This window comes from Oryza glaberrima, chromosome 4 (genome assembly GCF_000147395.1).
Source record: "Oryza glaberrima chromosome 4, OglaRS2, whole genome shotgun sequence".
Taxonomy (NCBI): domain Eukaryota; kingdom Viridiplantae; phylum Streptophyta; class Magnoliopsida; order Poales; family Poaceae; genus Oryza; species Oryza glaberrima.
The window spans coordinates 26,400,543-26,422,978 of record NC_068329.1 but is presented as its reverse complement, the minus strand read 5'-3'; the positions used below and the strand labels follow the sequence as shown (position 1 = coordinate 26,422,978).

The window sequence follows — 22,436 nt, the reverse complement described above, 5'->3', positions numbered from 1 at the left end:
AAACCATCCAACATTTGTTCTTCCAATGTCACTTATCTCGTTCGGTGTAATCTGTTATTCATATGGCTTATAATTTACAACCTTCTCAAAATGTTACTCATATGTTTGGGCGTTGGCTTTTATATGCTCCAAAAAACATGAGAAAATTGTTTTTGATTGGTGCATTAGCTCTTTGTTGATCTATTTGGGTAAGCATAAATGAGGTTATTTTTATAATAAAATGGTGTTTTCTCCTTTGCGGGTTATTACTTTAGTTACCTGGTGACTATACATTTGGGCTATCCATAGCCACTAATTTTGTTCCAATCACACTCTTGTGCTTGGGATGGGGTTTTAGATGGTTTCTTTTTTATTGTGTGCATTTCATATAGAGATTAGCGGTGAGCTCTGTTAGATTGTAGTATCTTGGTTTGACTGAGTCTTAATAAAACTTTAATTATATAAAAAAGGAATAATGATTAACACACGTACTGCGCAGTATCACACGATGGTTTTACAAGCAAGCGCGACAACGAAACTGTGCGTCCATTTATTACTCTCGATACATTTGTTAGCTTGAGATAATCTCAGGTGTTGGCCTGAGCTACTTTCTGCGTCTTGATATACTCTGCAAATTTTTCAGCGGTCGCAGCCAATGATGCGGTACTAACCATGGCTTGGAGCTCTGGATGCTCATCACCGATCTCATACTCGATAGTCGATCTTATAACCGAAGTGTTGGCCCCTTTCCGAATGATCTCGAACCGGATCATGTACGAGAGGAAGCCCAGCTTCAGGATGTCGCCTTCCACCGCCTCTGCCTCCTTAACGTAATTCTTGTTGTCAACTTTGATGAATTTCTCCTTGTAGCTTTGCAATCCAGGAATTCCTAACAAGTGGCAGAACAAGCAAGGATACTCATCAGCAATCAAGATTCAGGACTTTTTTTTCTTAAAAAACGAACATACCAGCTGATGGTGCGAGTCACATATCAATATAGCTAAAAAGAATACAAGATTATAACTCTGAAAGGTTATAATCAGATTTAAAAAAACAAAAACACACCCACAACCTAATGACTCTAAACTCATACTCCGAGAAAAAATACTCCATTCGTTTCATATTATAAGTCGTTTGATTTTTTTCTTAGTTAAAATTATTTAAGTTTAACTAAATTTATAGAAAAATACAGTAACATTTCCAATAAAAACAAACTCTATCAACATATGTTGATCACCGCTAACCCCAACAGGGCATAGACACACCGCCCTAAACTGCAGACACCCTACAGTCTCACCTGGAGGAAAAGTCAGTCGCACGATGGTGCCGACGCCGCCGTCGCCGGTGACGAGCTCGACCTTGGCGAGGATGTGGGGGAGCAGCTCGGGCAGCAGCTCGGCGGCGCGGAGCGTGCCGTAGATCTTCCACAGCTCGGACGCCGGGACGTCGGTCTCCAGCTCGTGGCTCTGGCTTCCTCTCATCGCTCTGCCTCTCTCACCTGTGCTTCTTCAGAAATTCTCTGAACTGTCTGACGACCACCTAGCTATAGACCAAGCGTTAATATAGGCGACGCGGTCGAGAAGAGCCAAGCTTAATTTGTTTAGTTGGAATCCACAAGACTGAGATGCTATGTATGGAAAGAATGAGACGTGCTGTTGTTCAATCCACAAGAATGAGATGCTATGTATGGAAAGAATGAGACGTGTTGTTGTTCTTGTCTGGAGCTTTGGGATCTCCTCCGGACCTCAGAATCGTTTTGTCTGAAGAAATAAAATCATTTTGCAGGCCTGAAATGCCAGCACTTTGGTGCCGTCCGTTGCAACTTGGCAAGTACCTATGTTGCTGTTGGGTAGTGACGAGAGCGATGAATAATCCATGATTGATTTTGCTTTGGGTTATTCAAGTGCCTGATCCGTCCTCCCTCTCCACTTATTAATCTGAAATACAGATGCTTTGCTTCGTGCTATCATATGCAGATATACCATGCGTCGATGTCGTTAAGCTGGAGTTTATAAAAAAAAACACTTGATTTATTCGCTGGGGGAAGATTTGTGTCTCCTTTCAAAGATTTGGTCTAGCAAACCTAGCGGTCGGAATTCAAAGTGCTCTCAGTGGCTTCTCTAATTGGAGACATAACGAAATCCTAAACGCTAGGGACCAAATTCCTTCGTTTTCTCGCTTTTGTCCCGTTTCCTTTATAAAATTTTTAAAACCTGTACTACGGTATCTCATGACTCATGAGGTGTACTAACACCACAAACTTCGCTGCATTCCCTTTTGTCGCGTACTATAAGATGATCAGACCGATGACAACGACGACTGCAGATGAACGGAACAGCAGCCAAATCAATCGTTCTATCTATAACTAACTGTAAACCATAACGCTTATCTATCTATCTATTATATTATTAAAACATGCTTGAAACAAGTCACCACGTTCGCTGTGGGGGCTAAAAATTCCCACATTAATCGGAGAAAAAGAAAAAAAGAGTCCAAATAGAAATACAATCTAAAAAATAGTTGAGATTCGGAATTAAAAATAAGCAATATTGAAAGAGTAGTCCATATAGGAACCCAATACAAGATTAATCAAAATTTAGAATAAAAATAAAATAAAATCCAAAATTAGAAAAAAAAGAAAAGTCCAAGTAGGAATACAATTTAAAAATGATTGAAATTCGGAATTAAAAATAAGGAATATTGAAAAAAAAAGTCCATACATAGATTAATTAAAATTCGGAATAAAAATAAAAAAATTCTGAAATTAGAAAATATAAAAGAGAGTTTATCTAGAAATACAATTTAAGAGTAATTCAAATTCGGAATAAAAAATAAGCAATATTGAAAGAAGAGTCCATATAGAATCGAATACAAGATTAATTAAATTTCAGAATAAAAAAACTAAATTCTGAAATAAAAAAAGAAGAAAAATAAGAGTTCATATAGGAATACATGTTTATAATAACTAAAATTTGGAATAAAAAATAAGAAATATCGAACGAAAATACCATCTAGAACACAATACGAGTTTACTTAAAATTTGGAATAAAAAATAAATTAAACTCTGAAAATATAAAAATAATTATAGGAGTTCAAGTAGAAATACAATTTATAAATAACATAATAACGGAATAAAAAATATGAAATATTAAAAAATACACAATCTATCTAGAAGCACAACGATGACAAATGATAATAAAAAGGAGAGAAGCAATAGAGCCGTAAAGGAGTAGGGTGACAACGGTTAATGGGGCATTAAAAAAATATAAACAAAGCCCCAAATAGAATCCCAACGACGATTAAGAGGATGGACGACAGAAACGTAGTTAAAACAACACGATCACAATGATTGGCAGCACTTCTAGAAAGTAAAAATATAAACAGCAATAATAATCACGTTCAATTTTTAAAATCTCAATGATAATAAAGAGGGAAGGCAGCAAGCGTAAAGCTATAAACAAAACCCTAAATAGAATCCCAATGACGATTAAAAGGAGAGATGACGGGCAGCATGTTAAGCAGCACAATCACGGTGGTTGGTGGGACTTCTAGAAAATAAAAAAATAAACCACAATCATAATCACGTTTAATTTTTAATATCTCAATGATGATTAAAAGGAAAAGCATTGGGTAGACCGTAGAGGAATATAATGGCAATGCCGCTGACGATAATTATGTTCGATTTTTAAAATCCTAATGACAATAAATAGATGAGGCAGCGGACGGGACGTAGAGGAGTAAAGTGGCAGCGTTTGACGAGACTTCTAACAATTATAAAAATGAAAGCCAACTAGATAATTAACTCTAAAATTTATAAGGTCTAATCTTAAAGTTCCAAGGAGATAAATAGAAGCCGTAGTAGATCGAGTAAACAAATAAAGGGGTGACAAAGGAGTAAGAAGTAGCGACTGGTGTGACTTTTAAAAATAATAAAATTAGAAACATGAAGATGATAAGGTCCGGACTTTAAAAGTCCTAAGATAACGAGATACCTATTTAAGAAATTTTAAGTACACTCATATGTTAAAAAAAAGATAGTTTTGTATGGATACTAGCCGCGTAATTGCGCGGGCCATCCAGCTTGTTAGTAATAAAAAATAACTTAAGAAAAAAATTACATGTTATAAGTACATTTCTTAAAAAAACAAATTACTATTGAAATATTAAAATGAGTTTTAAAATTAAGATTAAAAATTTAAATTTTAGACACGATGATGTAGCGCCATCTGATATGACGAGGATGGCCACGGCCCATGACTCCATGGGCCATGAGGGAGGCGTGCGTGAGATCGAGATCTGGCCCGTCTATCTACTGGGCTCGCACGAGCACGGCGCGGCACCACCCCAGTCGCACGCGGACTGGGCTGAGAATTCATGGGCCGGGTACCTGCGTAACTAGGCCAATCCGCTGATCTGAAACGGGCCAAGACCCATGGCCCATGAGAACTCCGCGACGAGACGAGCCGTGGAGGCATGGAGGCAGAGGCCTCTGCTGAGCTTGACCACCGTACTACTGCCGTGCGCTTGGAAACCCAATCAGTCAAGCCTGAAAAAAAAAATCAGTCAAGCCAGTATAACTGCTCTCTTTCTTTTCTTCAAAATGCCAAGCTTGAAATAGTTGTTTCAGCAGGTTTTTTCTAAGCAGGCATAATTATTGCATATTCAGCGTACTCTTCACCAAATTCACGACCCACCGAATCATTTTCTGAAGCCTCAAGCCGCCCTCTGCAGGACTTATCACTAAATCATAAAAAAAAACAGTATTATGAACGAAGCATAATAGTGCCATGACTGCACATGTGACATGTACGTGTAGTTAGTTACTTGTCGCAGGAGACCAAAACGTAGACGCAATTTGAATAAGATAATTGGCAGCCATGCAATGCATTATACAAACGGTAGTCCTCGGAGTGACGTCACAGAATTGACACTCGGAAGGTTCATCTTCATCATATCAGATTATCAGTCCTAATATTTGGGGCTGCCTTGCCTGCTTGTGACACACTGGCAGCAGATGATGATAATACGCTAATAGCTAGGCAACATGAAATCAATTGTTCTCTAATCTTATAAACAAGTACATTAGTCAATATTCAAATAAGTAGGTTTCCTCGAAAATATGGAAAAAAGGCGTACTTGCTCTGTCAGAGATTTAGGTGATTGTTTGGATCAACAGCTAACCTTTTTGATTTATCTGTATTTATTTATTTCTGCGAGGAGACAGCCGTGTGATTAGTCCGCGACGTCAGGATGGATGGCTCCGGATTCTTGCAGCTGGTCTCTTCTGAAAATTCAGAGATCACGCATGTTTTATGGGGATTATTATACTTCATAGACACATATATATCTCCAGTTTTTATATAGTGTAGCCACTTGTTACCTGCCCTGCGACAATATATAGTAACTGATGTGTGTGTGTGTGTGTGCAGTCTCCGTGCGTGTGAACCGTAGCATGCAAGATATATCGTCTCTTACGTCGATAGATCTCCCCAGCGCCACCTGCTCTCTTTGACTTGCAAACAACATTCAGACACCAAATCAGTAGCGAAAACGAAAACGAAAAATAAAATAACAATAGAATAAACGCAAGTTTCAACTGCATGTCAAGTCTCCTTTCTCGCGCGTGCTTGTCATGCACGACGTAGTACATGTACATGCCATGGCTATATAGCTTCATTTACAACCTAGTACGTATACACCTCAATCCATTATAAATAGCAACTACAGGGTCTTGTTCCCTTTGTGCTCTTCGTCTTGTCAGCGATCGCCATCTTCAGCTAGGTTAATTAGTAGGTGCAAGTTTTAGCAAATTTAATCAGGGATCGATCGATATGGGGAAGTCGCCGTGCTGCTGCCACGACGCCGGGGTGAAGAAAGGGCCGTGGACGGAGGAGGAGGACAGGGCGCTGGTGGAGCACATCAAGAAGCAGGGCGGGCACGTCGGAAGCTGGCGCGGCCTTCCCCGGGCGGCGGGGCTCAACCGCTGCGGCAAGAGCTGCCGCCTCCGCTGGACCAACTACCTCCGCCCCGACATCCGCCGCGGCAACTTCTCCGACGACGAGGAGCGCCTCATCATCCGCCTGCACGCCGCCCTCGGCAACAAGTGCGTAACGACTATACTTGCTTTTCCAACGACGATATGTCTAGTTTCATACATACATATATATATATAAAGTTTTACGTTACGAAACGGAAGAAGTACTTGCTTTTCCGACGACGATCGATCGAGTATCGAAGTGTAAACGTCTTATGATTTTTGTGTTAATTAATTAGGTGGTCGACGATCGCGACGCACCTGGACGGGAGGACGGACAACGAGATCAAGAACTACTGGAACACGCACATCAAGAAGAAGCTGCTGCGAATGGGCATCGACCCCGTCACCCACCAGCGCCTGCCACCCGACCTCCTCGCCGACGGCGGCGGCCTCGGCGCCGCCTCCCCTCTCCTCTCGCCGCCGGGGCCGGCGGCGGCGGCGGCGCTCCAGCCTCTCCTCTCGGCGGTGGCGAGCCTCGGGAGCCTCGACACCGCGCTGAGGCAGTTCCAGCTGCTGCAGCACCTGCTGAATTCCATCACCTCCTCTAGCAGCGACGTCGCTGCGACTGCTGGTCTCATGGCCACCAACCTAGCTGCAACAAACACCATGGTGAACTCGAGCAGCAACGTCGCAAGCTTCCAGGAGCAGATGAACGCATTGGCACATGCAAACTACCAGCCAGGTTATCTCCGTGATGTCGTCCCAAGCTTTCCAGGGCAAGACATGGCGCCGCAACTGAACAGTACTAGCAGTACACCTAGTACGGCTCCAGTGCTCAGATCAAGCGCTGAACCGGCTGATCAGTGCTGCAACGATGCTGCATTGGTGCCTGGAACTTATCCACGGGAAGTGGCAGCATCTGTTGATCACTGGAAGGTGCAGGATTTTCCCAGCTTGGAGCCCCTGGAGCTACCAAATCTACCAACTCTGGAGAGTGATCTTGATCCGTTCTGGAAAGAGATACTAGAAAGCAGCTTCCGTTCATAAAATTCGTCTCAGTCGATCGGGTATTATGATATGAAATGTTTGGTAGTGAGATGTACAAAATCTACACACGTCTTAATTAGCTTCTTTTTAAATTATCATCAGCAGATCATTGACTGTTGTCGGAGTTCGGACTTCTGACATCATTAATTGATCGCTGTGTACTGAGATTTTGATTTTTGTAATCACAAAATACAGATTAATCTGGATTTGATAAATGGAGTTCAATCATTGGGTTAGATTCGATATTCCGTCCCTATTGAAATATTTCCGTGGCATCGACCTTCTGAAAGTTTGACCACGTAGATTATGCTAGTATGCCATTATATTTTGATTTGTTAAATAAGAACGGATAGCTAATATGTGTTTGAACTGGTTTGATTTGTCATTCCGAAATTTTGCAATATAAATTTATATAAAATAATATAAAACTAATTTGGCGTTATATATGTTACATATTTTTTCTCTAAACTTGAAAAACTTAAAGAAATTTAACTAGGAAAAAACTCAAAGCTTGTATATAATATGAAATGGAGAAAGTACTGTACCAGTGTCCTTCATAACAAGACCCTAAATCTAGCTATTTGTCATGACCAATCAACACAGCGAGGATTCCAATGATTAAATAAATCTTAGAAAATTGTTGTGTTAGATTGTTAGAGTTTGCGCTGAGCATATGTACAAACTTAGTTCGTTACAAATTAAAATAGAAGTTGAAATTGTAATAGGACTCTTATCCTAGCTAGATTTTTTCTTAAATAAGGAGCCACACCTAACATAATCTTATGGCAACTGTAGCATTTACGAGGGAATGACTGTTCTGTAGCCTAACCAGTCGAGAGTCCTTGCCCTTGTTGCACAAAGCCGATTGCAAGATGAATATCTTTTGTTTCTGGAAATGAGCAATACATGTTGTTTTGGCTGATGAACATCCAAATAAAACCATTCAAAAAGTTGAAATAAAAATGCTTGTTTCCGATGTTAAAAATGCTAGTTAATTATACTGTTCATGGCAATGTGATCATGGCATAATAATGCCTCTATCAACTGTGCAATACCATAATTACCTCGAACAACTTGATTAGTTGGAGTAGGAAGTTGCTTTGTATGGGTGAATAAGATGGAGGTGAAGGTGACGGCCTTCTAGAGTCGATATAGATCAAATCGATCTCTGCATAAACAGCGTACACGATCTCCAGCAACAGCTAGGATTACACTCTGTATTAAAAACATCTTAAAAGAGCCAATTGCAATATATACAGGTTGGCATTTTGGAAAATGGGCACTTTTATATCAATCATTTTTGCAATATCTAATTAAAAACCACTCAATTACACGTTGAAAAAAGGCTTATATATTGTTGAAAACGCTAGTAATGTTATTGTCCATGACTGTGTGAAAATGAGCCTGTCAACTATGCAATAACAGTACAACATATTAATTATCTCCCTCAAACATCTTGATTAGTTGGAGTAGGAAGTTGCTATGTGGGGGTGAAGAAAATGAAGGTGAAGTTGACAGACTTCTCTGAAGAAACAGCTTACGGTACTCGGATCATGTACGTATATATTGCTTAGATCGAGTACTTGTACCGCTATTTCTACTCCAGTGACGACCTCAACAATGACATGGCGTGCTGATCGAACCCCACATTGACAGCAAAAGGCTCAGGATTGGTTAGCAATTAGGTAAGTAAAAGGTTTGCCCGAGGTTTGAAGCCATTGACTGAATGTACGTCCCAAAACAAAACATGGAAGATGTGAGTTAAATCCGAGTGATCATTGAGTCATTCTGATTAATTGTAGACATTTTAGAGTTTTTGGGAAAGTCCTTCACGATGCCGTTTCAAAAGGATAGGGACTATATATACAATTTTTTAAGCAGAAGGCTAAACGAACTCTCTTGACTTTTGCCCTGTTGTGCGAATTGCATGTCAGTTTATCTTATCCATGCACGAAAGTTTCTCAGAGCTGAAGAAGAAATGCTTCTGAATAATTATGATCTCGTCAGACTTTTGTGTCTTCCTTTTTATTTTACAAGTGGAGTGGTCGAAATCAGTGATGTATATGATTATATGAAGATCCAATTAGCGTCCATACGTAACATAGATTAAGTCGACATATTAATTAAGTGATGAAGAGTGAAGTTAATTACATCAAATTCAGTATATATATACTTAATTCACTAGATCCACCATTTGGGTTAAGCATGGCCATATCTGAATATGAAGTTTCATAGTATTGAAAATCTATCTACCTGACTAGTATCTCCCAATTTCCGTATCTGTAGTGATACATATAGTACAATAATACGTACGTACATCATCCATGCACGTCGTTTGTACGCATGCGTGTACAAATTAATGATGGCATGACAGTGACACAACTATAACCGGACCGAGTCCACTTGTGAAAGATCGTTGCTGTCTGCTCATATATTATGTACTACTACTTGCTCGTCCAACAAGACCACTGAAACTGCGAGCTAAAGGCCATATGCTTATGAACACGACCGAACGGAGAAGATTCTACTGGAAACGGTAGCCTCTCTCTCAGCCTGCCACGATGTACGTGTAGCTGTGCCAATCATCCAGCCCGTTTTTTCACCGGTCAGTACACAATTATTATAACTACTACTATAGAGGCCGAGTCTAGTTTCAAACTACTTTTTCGTTAAACTTTAAACTTTTCCATGTTCTATCATATTAAAACTTTTCACACATACAAACTTTCAACTTTTCCGTCGCACCGTTCTAATTTTAAAAAAACTTTCAATTTTAGCGTAGCTAAACACACTCATACTTCATCCGTATCCGGTTATAAAACGTTTTGACTTTGGTTAAAATCAAACTATTTTAAGTTTGATTAAGTTTATAGACAAACGTAGTAATTTTATAACACTAAATTAGTTTCATCAAATCAATAATGAAATATATTTTTATAATAAATTTATCTTGGGTTAAAAATGTTAATATTTTTTTTTACAAATTTAATCAAACTTAAAAGCAATTTGAAACAGAGGGAGTAGTACTTTACATTTTTCACAGTGGCTTGACTGATCAGTTCGTGCGTGAAGGGGAGCCGCATCCGGGCGTCGTTTTCCGGTCGTTAGCGCGCGCAAAGGCGGTCGCTTTGCTCACCGCATCGCCGCTGAAAAACCCGTCGGTGCGTGACGCCCGCAACGGCGACACGGCCTCGCCGGCGAGAGAGATTTTCAAGCCGCGTTTACCAAAGCGACGCCGACGTGCAAACCAAACCACTAGTACTAACAAAGCTAGCCCCACATATACCGGATGTCGGAGGATGCCTGGCTATGTTTATGTATGGGTTTGTTCAGAGAAAGAATGTTTTAAGAAATGGCCACCGTTTTTCCGGCCGTCAGGTGAGGTCAGGTCTCGTGCTGCGACTTGGTAGTATCTGAGATTCGATGTTTATGCATGAGTAGAAATCTGACCACTAGTGCTGCTACTTGCCACCAGCGAAATTAATGAGACAGACTGAAGGATCGAGTTCGATCGATTATTCCTACGAAATTAAGATGCTTAATTTGTTAGGTTTCACGTACGTACGAGAGAGCGGCGGGTCGCCGGCACACCTCTCTATCAGTCACGCGCGCTGTCGCACTCGCACGTCACACCTGAAAATTGCTCGCTTTTTTTTTTCTGCAGCCTCAACGCTCACCAAAGATTAGGGGCCCTTTCAATCAAAAACTTTCAAGTAAAACCACCACGTAAAAGCTACTGCATGATCAGTCGCCATCCCAGCGAAAACGGTGCCAATCCAGGCGAAACACTGGAAAACGAAGGCCTTGGTTTAGTTCTCAATTTGTTTTCCTAAAAACATCACATCGAATCTTTAGACACATGTATAGAGTATTAAATATAGATTAAAATAAGAATTAATTGTACAATTTGCATGAATATCGAGAGATGAATCTTTTAAGTCTAATTAGTCCATAATTAATCATAAGTGCTACAGTAACTCACATGTGCTAATGACAGCTTAATTAGGTTCAAAAGATTCATCTTGTGATTTCCAGGCGAGTTATAAAATAAGTTTTTTCATTCGTATCTGAGAACCCATTTCCGATATCCGGTTAAACATCCGATGTATCACACAAAATTTTTCACTTTTCGCGAACTAAACAGGGCGGAAATGTGAAGCGTCCTCTTCGCCAGGATCTAGGCGGATCGGATGCAGAAAGGAAGGGAAAGGAAAGCGTTCTCACGATTCAACGGCGGCGCGGCAATCCGGCCATGCCGCCGGCGCCGGCGCCGGCACGGCCCGGTGAATGACATAGGCTGAAGGCCCATCTAAATAAAGTTTGCATCTAGGAAAAAGTACACCGAAGGTCCCTCAACTTGTCATCGAGATACAAAATCGTCCCCCAACCACAAAATCAGATATGTGACATCCCTCAACTTACAAAACCGTTTAACCATTTACTCTAGATCCTTCGATTGTTTTGACCCTGATTTTATCCAACATGACGGCTAAGTCAGCGTGGAACCCGTGTGGGCTTCACATGTCAGACTGTCCAAGTCAGCTTTCTCTTTCCCTCTTCTCTCCCTTCCTCCTCCTCTCTCTCTCTTCTCTCTTAGCATGGCGTGCGACGGGTGGGGAGGAGACCGCGCCGCTCGCCCACGCTGCCCGCGCCGCTCGCACTCGCCGGCCGAGTCCCGGCCGTGCTGCTCGCCCTCGCCAGCGCCATGTCAACTTTTCAGCTGTCGGCGAGTTTGCCGAGATGAGCGGCGGCTGGCCCTCTGCAGAACGGGGCCATCTCTCTACCGCCGGATGCACTCAGGGACAACACCCCCGCTGCCCCTGCCGTCGACAAGCTCGGCCGCGCGCCCGTCGGCGGCCGGCGCGGTTGGGCTCCATGCCACGGGAAGCTCGACCACTACCATGGCCCCGGCACATCGCCACACGGCTTGCTGCGCTCTGCGGTCGACACCGGCCGCCATGTTATGGGGCATCTCGTACGTCTTGGTGAAGCAGTTGCCCGGCGGTGAGGAGAAGTCTCCATCTAGCACCACGGTGATTCCATTAATGCTCATTCGCACACGTTGCATCCCCAGCTCCATCCCCTCCAGTCTCTGCATGGCCTATGCCAAGGCGGCAAGGCCGTTGCCGACAAGCTCCTTTGCCGCTGAAGAAACCCACCACAACCGTGATGCCGCTCCCGCAGCTCGACGGCCACGACCTCGCGCCGACGTCGTGGTCGTCGGAGGTCAGCAAGGCCCTGGAGGACATCAAGCCTACGCTCAACTCCAACACGACGGAGAACGCAAAGAGCCCGCATGGCAGGCGGTGGAGACGTGGCGCCGAGGTCGTGTCGGCGGCAGGAGGATCCCCCGTCGTCGTGGACGGCGGAGAGGAGGCCGACGCGATGGCGGTGGGAGCACGCGGATAGGAGGCCAGCGCAACGGGCAGCCTTTGGCGGCCGGCTGCCGGTAGGGGGAGCACAGTGGAGAGGAGGCTGGTGCGACGGGCGGCGGCCGGTGGCCGGCGAGGGAGGAGCGCGGCTGAGAGGAGGGCTGGCGCAACGGGTGGCAGTCGGCGACACGGAGCACGACGCCACGACGACGACTCGGGGTCCCTCCCGTCGTCCCTATCCCAGCCGCCGCTCGCCCCGGCCCTGCTGCCGCTCGGACTGCCGCCGTACTTAGCCGCTTGCCCTGCCGCCGGAGTTGGGCTGAGACGGGGCGCCAACAGCAGTCGTCGCCGCGCTCGCCCGCCGCCACCGCGCTCGCCTGCCACCGCCACTGCCACCATGAACTGGCTCAAGCTCGGTTGACCGCCGGCCGCCGTCGCGGCGCCGTCCTCCTCCTCTCCCGCTTCGCCTCGTTGACGCCCGCGCCTTCCCGCCACCCGAGGCGCCCGCGCCTCCCCGTCGACGCCCGCGCACGGCCGCTGCACGCCCACGCCGTGGAGCTCCGCCGGGCTGCCGCTGTCGCCACCGCCGACCGCCGTGCGCCGTCCTCCTCTCCCGCCTCGCCCTGCCCAGCGACCGCCCTGCACACAGAGAGAGAGAGAGAGAGGAGGAACCGTGGAAGACCGATCGGCCTGCACAGAAGAGAAGAGAGGGAGAGATAGATGACTCAGCCTGACACGTGGGGTTCACGTGGGTCCCACGCTGACTCAGCCGCCACGTAGGGTAAAACCGGGGTCAAAACCACCGAAGGATCTACTGTGACCGGTTTTAATTAGTTGAGGGACGTCCGGTATCTCGTTTTGCGGTTGGGGATGATTTCGTAACCGGGAATGCTACATACCGGAATCCCGTCCGAACGGGACCTTTGCTTATTCAAAGAGGAACGATACCAGACCATACACGTCCCGAGAAGCAGCAGCATCCTGTGCAGGACACGGTGCCGCTCCAGCATGCACGCATAGCTGACATGGGCGGCGGCGTTATGGCGCCCATGCTCGCACCGTCAACACACTACTCCGCGCGCGACCGCAAGCTCCTTGCCGGCAGCACCGGCGCCGGCGCATGGGAGGAGGAGCCCAGCGCGGACGCAGCGGCAGATGAGGAAGTAGAGCGCGAAGGTGCTGCCCTCGCCGCGTCGTCGGCATGGAGCACGACGAGCACGTACTTGGCAAGCACGTCGAGGCGGCGGAGGAAGCGGCCGCCGGCGACAAGCTCCGACGTGGCGTGGACGGTGGAGGATGCGGTTGTCGACGACGAGCTCCGGAGTGGGACGTGGATGACGAAGGACATGCCCATCGGTGAAGAGCTTCGTCGTGGGATGTGGATGACGAAGGACACGGCCGCCAGCGACGAGCTCCGACGTGGCATCGACAGTGGAGGATGCGGCCGTCGGCGACGAGCTCCGGCATGGGGCGTGGATGACGGAGGACGCAGCCGCCGGCGGCGAGCTCTGACGTGGCGCGGACGGTGGAGGATGTGGCCGCCGGCGACGAGCTTCGGCGTAGGACGTGGACGGTGGGACCATCAGCAATGACGCTTTAGTGCCCGGCTCCTGATATCTAGTAGGTATCGTCTGATACCTCGTAAGTATCATCACCTTCTACGTGGTAAGAATCGCATGATATCTAATAGGTATCATCTGATACCTGACAAGTATCACCTGATGCATGGTAGAATCGCATGATACCTGATAGGTATCACCTGATACCGGTTAGGTATCAGGACCTGATACCTAGCAAGTATCACCCTCTACGTGGTAAAAATCGCATGAAACCTGATAGGTACTATCTGATACCTCACAAATATCAGGTAGAATCGCATGATATCTGATAGGTATCACCTGATACCGGTTAGGTATCAGGACCTGATACCTCACAAATATCACCCTCTACGTGGTAAGAATCGAGATATCATCTAATACCTCGCAAGTATCACCTGATACATGGTAGAAACATATGAGGTATCAGAACCTGATACCTAACCGGTATCATCCCGTTCAAAAACGAGATTCCGTTGCATAGCAGCCCCCTTTCGTAACTCGATGACAAGTTGAGGGACCTTCGGTGTACTTTTTCCTTGCATCTATGGGCTTCTGTTGGGGCCGATCCAGTTGTCGGGCCTCATGAAATCGAAGTCCCGTTTCGGCCCAACATATATGGGCCACACATAAGTACCAATCCCGTTATTGGGCTGCACATAGTTGAACCCGTATAGGTCCAGCTAATATGGGCCTCACGTTAGTCACATAGGATGAATGGCCCAATTAGTGGATCCACATGTCAGCCTACAAGATAGGGCCCACATGTCGGGGACACCCTTTCCCATTTACACCCGCCACTTAGCTTAAACCCATCCCCTGTCTCGCGCCGCCGCCGCCGCCGCAGCAAAACCCTAGCCTCCGCCGCCGTCGTTCCCTCCCGCCGCCTCGCGATGGCTTCGTCGCAGGGCCTCAAGAAGAACTACCGCTGCGACCGCTCGCTGCAGCAGTTCTACACGGGCGGGCCGTTCGCCGTCGGGAGCTCTCCCGGAGGCGGCGAAGGCGAAGTCGAAGGAGGCGAGGCCGAGGCCGAGGCGTTCCTCGCGTGCGCCTGCGGCGGGGAGGTGCGCCTGGTGTCCGCCGCCGACGCGTCCGCCATCGGGGAGCCGATCGAGGGCGAAAACGAGGCCGTCACGGCGCTCGCGCTGTCCCCCGACTCCCGCCTCCTCTTCACCGCGGGGCACAGTAGGCTTATTCGAGTCTGGGACCTCGCGTCCCGCACTTGCACACGCAGCTGGAAGGTAACATCTCTTCTGTGAGAACTCGATGTGTTGTGCACTTATGCGGCGATTTCATGTACTGTCTCCAATTTGAATGATGTGCAAGGGATATGGTGAATTCGCCTTACTTTTAGCAATTTCATTGGAGTCATATTTGCGTCCCTGAAAGTATATTGTTGGCTTAACACTCTGTGCTGTGAACTGTTCATATTGTGCGTTTTTATGATACAATACAAATAAGCACACTAGATAAACCTCACAAACCTCTATTTTTGGATTATATTGTGCATTGCTTTGTTTTTATGAATGTGGAACTTATGTAGTGGTGGGACTGTAATACCTTTCCCCCCACCCTCTCCTCTTACCGAGTCGATCCGAATGATGTGCCTCAATCCGTTAGTGAGTGTAATGTTACACATATTAATGACTAAAACGACATGTTATAGTGGTCAGCCAAATTTACTGTCTCCATGTAGATTCAATTAAATGAGAAAAAAATCTGTTCATCAACTGATTTTTGCAATCATAAGTTCATCAGAAGTGGGGCTTCCCTGATAACTTTTAACTTCTTTCGCCACTCAAAGTAGTTCACTTCAGTAAATTATTAATTTATTATGGCACATTGGCAAGCTTTTCCCGGTATAACATGTGTGATAAGCTTATGTATTTCTTTTATGACTTACAGGGGCACGATGGTCCTATTAGGGCCATGGCCTGCCATGCTTCTGGTGGGTTGCTTGCAACTGCTGGAGCAGACAAAAAGGTGTGCGTTTGGGATGTTGATGGTGGGTTTTGCACACATTTCTTTAGAGGCCACGCAGGTGTTGTGACGACTGTTATGTTCCACAAAGATCCAAAGCGCCTTCTGGTAAGTAGAAGTACGATATGTGAATGTCATCAATGAAAATGCTCTTTGAGCTTGTTAGGCTAAGCCGCTTGATTTCCATAATCAGATGTACTTGGTTTTAATGATATATTTACTCCAGTGTTGTTTATTCAGTATTCACCTCTTCATTGTATTCTTCTACTCTTGGTACTATAAAAATTACCCTTGTTTCTTTGTTCTCTAGCTATTTTCTGGAAGTGAAGATGCCACTGTGAGAGTTTGGAACCTTGAAAGCAAAAAGTGTGTCGCTGTGCTGAAAGAGCATTTTTCAGCTGTGACATCATTAGCCTTATCTGAAGATGGACAAACATTGCTTAGTGCTGGGCGGGATAAGGTAAGATTGAGATACTGAATCTCTTCTAATTAATAAAAAAAAGCGTTATGTGGCAATGCCTGTCATGTTCCAGCAATACTATAGATGTTGCCTGTGATGCCTCTGTTTCAGTGTTGCATGTTCATATTTTTATTTGCTACCGGAGTTCTAAAATCAGTTGGCGTTGATTGGAACAATCATAAATTACAAGGTTTTTTTTGTGCTCTTTGAGTGCATCCATGTACATAAAACTACCCAACCGAATGCAAGTTACTCTACTAATAAATTCCTAGGCTCTATAACACCATGGTAGATTTTAGCTGTTCGTATTGCCAAGTTTTAATAAAGAACAAATAGGCTAGTATATCATTGTCCTGTTCGTTTTTCTAGATGAGTCCTGTTGGCTAGACTTTCAGCATTCTTGATTATATACTCTACTATGTCCTCTGTGTGTGTGTGTGTGTGTGTGTGTGTGTTTCTCTCTCTCTCTGGAGCTGCATGCAATTTTGAGTATATATGGAACATCTGCAGATTGTGAATGTGTGGGATGTTCGTAAGTACAACTCAAAGAAGACAATACCAGCATTTGAAATGATAGAAGATGTTTCCTTCATTGGACCAAGAAGTAATTTATTGTCTTGTTTGGGTGAACCGGCAAATATAAAACGCAAAACAGATGGTTATTTTCTTACGGTTGGTGAACGTGGAGTAGTTCGCATCTGGTGCTTGGAAAGGTACGTCAGTCGTTGCATTTTCAGTTCAGTGCTATTTTGCTTAGCTCTGGACTGCATGAAATTGATTGCTTCTTGGTCATTCCACAGCGCTCAGTGTATATATGAGCAGCAATCATCCGATGTAACCGTTAACACAGAGAATGAGGAGTCTAGAAGGGGTTTTACTTCTGCTGTTATGTTGTCAGATGATCAAGGACTGCTATGTGCCACTGCCGATCAGCAGTTTTTGTTCTACTGTCCCACGAGAACTGACGGAGGGGACTTCCAGCTGAACTTATATAAACGCCTAGTAGGTTATAATGATGAGATTCTTGATTTGAAGTTTGTTGGGGAGGATGAACAATATCTTGCTGTAGCTACTAACTTGGAGCAGGTGAGTTGCCCCTAAATCTTAGTACAGTTCTTGTGGACATATGTATTTTAGCTTTCTCACACTATTTCCTCCGTATGTAGGTCCGTGTTTATGACGTTGCATCGATGTCATGTTCTTATGTGCTGTCTGGCCACACTGAAATTGTTGTTTGCATCGACACTTGTATTTCTTCTTCTGGGAAGACACTTGTTGTGACTGGGAGCAAAGATAGCACTGTAAGTTGTAGTGGCCTATTCTGACTGAAACTGACATATTTTCCTTTTCTTTTTTTTTGTTTTGTTTTTGCAGTCTTTTCTCGTGTTGCATTTGACTTTTGCATTTCGCAGGTGAGACTCTGGGATATGGAAAGGAGAAGCTGCATTGGTATTGGTAAAGGTCATCTGGGAGCTATTGGTTCCGTTGCATTCTCAAAGAAATCTAAGAATTTTTTTGTTAGTGGAAGCAGGTTAGTTTTCAAGTTATTTCTGTTCCACTTTAGATAATCAGTTCCTCTGATTTTTGTATGCTATGTAATTCTGTTTATCTATTGACCAATCGTTATATTCATTTCCTCCGATTATTCATGTTTCTCTGATGCATCATGTTTATTAGCTACTGACAACTCTTGTGAGACTAGGCTTAGTTCTTTTCTTCAACTCCAAACTTCAACTTCCTCATTTTCCGTTAGCACGCTTTTCAAACTGTTAAATGGTGATTATTTTGCAAAAGAAAATTCTATATGGAAGTTGTTTTAAAAAAATCAAATAAATCTATTTTTCAAGTTTATAATAGTTAATACTTAATTCATTATGTGCTAATGAGCTTTCTCGTTTCGTGTGCGTTGCAAATCTTCCTCTAGAGTCGTGCAAAGAACACATTAATTCAGATGCCATGTTTTGGTTTGATTCTCCCTGTGCATGAGCATGAGTGGCGAGTGTTATGAGGATATCCAACTTTGCCTTTGTAGCAGAACTATTCATGGACTCCTGAGTATTAGTTTTGAGAATAATAGTACCATTTCTCATGTAATTCTTTCCAGTGTTTTACTGTTGACATTGTTCTAAAATTGAGGTTTTCTTGTTATTAGTGATCGGACCATCAAGATATGGAGCTGGGATGATACACTTGATGATGTTGGCAGTGAAGTTCCTCTCAAAGCAAAAGCTGTTGTAGCTGCACATGACAAAGATATTAATTCTCTATCTGTCTCGCCTAATGACGGTCTTGTTTGCAGTGGTTCTGAGGTTAGATTGCAGTATGTTATACTTAATGGTCATCGGCTTTTTATTTGGCTTAAATCATCGAACTTGTCATTAGATCTCATTACCTTGCTTCTGCAGGACCGTACTGCATGCATATGGAAACTTCCAAACTTAGTGTCCTCTGTTGTCCTTAAAGGGCATAAAAGGGGCATTTGGTCAGTCGAGTTTTCTCCTGTGGAGCAGTGTGTCATTACATCATCTGGTGACAGAACAGTCAAAATATGGGCTGTTGCTGATGGTTCATGCTTGAAGACATTTGAGGGCCATACATCTAGTGTTTTACGAGCCTCATTCCTTTCACATGGGACCCAATTTGTTTCTTGTGGTAAGAAGAAACAGGACAAATTCTTAAGGTACTTTTCAAGGGAGAAACTTTATTGACACTATTCTTGCGATGTTCCTTGTCGTAGGAAGCGATGGCCTTGTTAAGCTATGGACCATCAAAACAAATGAATGCATTGCTACTTACGATAAGCATGATGGGAAGGTATGATAGTCTCATCTGCTCTGTTTTTCATTGAAAACCCTAGCAGTATATCAACCTATTATTATCACAATTCCAGTATGTCAATAGTGCAATCTCTTCATTGAGTTGAGAATTATAACACTATCTATTGAAGTTTTTACCAATATTTATAGAATTAGGAACGAACCTATTTGTGCTCAGTCAAGCAGAAAACTGTTGCCATTGTTGTTCATGGCTTATGGCTTTCTGACAATCTACATTCACTTTGGCTATGCCATGAACTTGCCTTTTCTGATAAATTGGGACCTCTTTTGCTCTAAAATTCCTCTTTGGGAAGAACATGTAGTTTATGAAATTGTTCAGTATGTATTTCAGTACCTGACAAAAACTTTGCAATATCGAGATCATTAATATTTAATAGGCAATGTGGAAGAGATCTTTTCTGGTACATGTTTAAGATGGACTTGGCAATTGATTCAGTCATTCAACAGGTTTGGGCACTGGCTGTTGGCAAGAAAACTGAAATGCTTGCTACTGGCGGAACTGATGCTGTTCTTAACCTTTGGCATGACTGTACCATGGAAGATAAACAGGAAGATTTTCGTAAAAAGGTAAGTGATGTGTTCTATTATACTTTCAGTGCAGTGCTTCTTGAGTTCTTGTAAAGACATAAGAGATGTACTTGTGTCTGTTACTGTGTTGAACACATGGTCTGATGACTGATGTCAATCTAGTAATTAATATCTTTTTTTTTTCTGCCCACCAATCTTTGTGGGTTTAGACTTTTCCCTTGTATTTCCAGATCAGCTACACTTGTTTCTTTTACAAAGGTGGCTCTTGGAATCTATATAGAAATATTTTTATTTAATTTCCATACTTGCAATACTCATTACATTCACCATTGTTGCAGGAGGAGGAACTGTTGAGAGGTCAGGAATTAGAAAATGCAGTATCAGATTATGACTATGCAAAAGCAATACAACTTGCATTTGAGCTTAGAAGACCCCACAGGCTTCTTGAGTTATTCACACAGCTTTGCAGGTACTCATAATCCTTTATTGAAGCTCACTAGTTTTTCTTTGATTACAAATTGATATATCACATGAGTGTGCAGGGAGTCTGATCTGGAGGACCCAATAGAAAAAGCCCTTATTGGTCTTCCAAAGGAAGGGCTTCGCGTACTTCTTGAGTATATCCGGGAATGGAACACAAAACCTAAGCTTTGTCATGTTGCACAGTTTGTGCTTTTTCGGGTATTGAGGAGCTTGCCTCCCACTGATATCCTGGAGGTACTTCCTTTCCCCCTTTCTGAGTTATGTCCAAGAGCCTCATATAACAAACTTTTACTCTTTTTATGACACCATTTGTTTCTGCAGATAAAGGGCATCAGTGAGCTCCTTGAGGGACTTATTCCATATTCACAGAGGCATTTCAGCAGAGTTGATAGACTAGTACGAAGCACATTTTTATTGGACTACACCTTGACCCGGATGTCTGTTGTAGATCCGGACATAGATGAGGGCACAACCAGAGATGACGCAAATGGCTCATCAGTAGAGAATTGTGAAATTGCACAGGCGAAGCCTGATGCATTGGTAGCAGAAGAGAACTTGCAAAAGTCGATAAAGAAAAGAAAATCAAGCAAATCAAGCAAAAAAGGCGGTAAGAAGGTGAAGATTGCGTCCACGGGGGGCAGTAAGGATGTTCCTATTGAGGCTTAAATAGTTGACAAACCGCAGTTATATGTTATTCGCACCACCAATTTTGTAGCTGCTGTTTTATCTGGTATGTTGCAGCATGAATCACATGTTTTACCTTTTGACCCACTGTACAGAATGCACTCTTTGCTTGAGTTAGAAAGATCTGGTGTCTTTCAGTTCTAAATTTCTAAGTGCTTCAGAAAGTTTTACCGTCCTTGATAGTTGTTGCTATCTTCTGCGTTGGGTACTTGGGTTAGTTTGCCTTGATTAATTTCCATGTGTGTGTATGGCAGTGGCACGGAAGCGGTACCCAGCAGCAAATAAAGTTGCTTGCTCCACTTGTAATTGTTGGATCTGCGATCTGGATGTCGGCTCTCTTCATAATTCCCGTCCTTGTCATCTGGCAGAAATTTTTTATGGTTCGGTGGAATGTTGCAGCTTTTGAGGTGCTCTTGTGTTTCTCGTTTCATTTCTTTACAATAGTGTTCCACACAAGGAGTTCACTGATATGGTTCAGTAATTTATGGAACTGATAGGAACTCATCTTTTCGCTTATCCTTATCAGCCCAAATTTGAATTTTCAACCTTAAATTTGAAGGTGATTTTGATGTTTTTTCATCGAAGTTTATTTTCAGTTTTGCTTTTAGGTCGCTAAAATCACGTATATAAACGTTTTATTCACAAGCTACTTTTCGTTTGTAAATATGCCGTTTTGCTTATTCCAAGATAGGCGAAACAATGGGACCATAGTGTATTTGCTACGCTATTACTCATTCGGTTTTCATGGTATAGTAACGTTGGCTTCTGGCTTCTTGTTACACAGCAGCTATTGTGTTGCTTACCCGCACAAGTGTCTGCTGTTGTTTTGTTGTGAAAATTCTGTGCGAATATGCAGGGTTTCTAAGAAAAAGATGACTTTTAAGCACATCAGCATCGGAAGGGATATATAATGTTTGGATACCAGTACCAGCCAGCAATCCATGATCCCTGGAATCTGGTAGTGGAATGCTACTCAGGATCAGCCAACAACAATCTAGGGTCACCTACTTCACCTCAAGATATTCCACTCAGGATGCCAACGCCAAATCTCTTCAGAAGTCGCAACGCAGCCAGGACGCATCCTGCAAATATCTCAAATTTATATTTTTGCCTGTCTTGTTCTGGTAAAACGTACACAAAATTGCAAAGAGAAAAGGAGAGTAAATTTGTATGCCATGCAAAAACACCCTGCTCCATGAAGCAACAAAGATCATGTGCCCATTGGACCATCAAGTCTCAAGTCTGAGCTTTGAAAGCTGCCCCTTGTCACTTTGTATAAGGCAATTTGCAAACTTGGAACTTTAACTTGGCAGCTAGTAATCACAGGGGTTGCAAGCTACAAAGCCTGGTCCTAAACACCATGTGAGAACTACATCAGGGCATGCCAAAAAAAAAAATGCTTACTGTTGAGATCTAGGCCTGGTACACTCCACTCTCCACACAGTCGCACACAAAGGAGAGGAATCGGTTCTGACAAGTACTACAAAATTCCAT

General features: G+C 43.8%; 3 protein-coding genes across 3 annotated transcripts; 2 read left to right on the top strand and 1 right to left on the bottom strand.

Moving 5' to 3' along the window:
- Positions 1-415: 415 nt before the first annotated feature.
- On the bottom strand, positions 416-1,570 carry LOC127771400 (norbelladine synthase-like). Its single transcript, XM_052297309.1, has 2 exons — positions 1,277-1,570; positions 416-868 (listed from the first exon to the last, which is right to left on the bottom strand). The coding sequence occupies exons 1-2, from the start codon at positions 1,458-1,460 to the stop codon at positions 567-569; spliced, it is 486 nt and encodes a 161-aa protein (XP_052153269.1). The 5' UTR covers positions 1,461-1,570; the 3' UTR covers positions 416-566.
- A 4,161-nt stretch (positions 1,571-5,731) lies between these two features.
- Positions 5,732-7,254, top strand: LOC127771306 (transcription factor MYB41-like). Its single transcript, XM_052297187.1, has 2 exons — positions 5,732-6,082; positions 6,253-7,254. The coding sequence occupies exons 1-2, from the start codon at positions 5,811-5,813 to the stop codon at positions 7,001-7,003; spliced, it is 1,023 nt and encodes a 340-aa protein (XP_052153147.1). The 5' UTR covers positions 5,732-5,810; the 3' UTR covers positions 7,004-7,254.
- Positions 7,255-14,769: 7,515 nt separating this feature from the next.
- Positions 14,770-21,470, top strand: LOC127771393 (protein TORMOZ EMBRYO DEFECTIVE). The gene is made up of 14 exons (XM_052297296.1): positions 14,770-15,211; positions 15,876-16,058; positions 16,261-16,410; positions 16,921-17,123; positions 17,211-17,496; positions 17,577-17,711; positions 17,823-17,941; positions 18,563-18,719; positions 18,816-19,062; positions 19,148-19,224; positions 19,695-19,814; positions 20,114-20,244; positions 20,318-20,492; positions 20,580-21,470. The coding sequence occupies exons 1-14, from the start codon at positions 14,864-14,866 to the stop codon at positions 20,922-20,924; spliced, it is 2,676 nt and encodes an 891-aa protein (XP_052153256.1). The 5' UTR covers positions 14,770-14,863; the 3' UTR covers positions 20,925-21,470.
- The last annotated feature ends 966 nt before the right edge of the window (positions 21,471-22,436 follow it).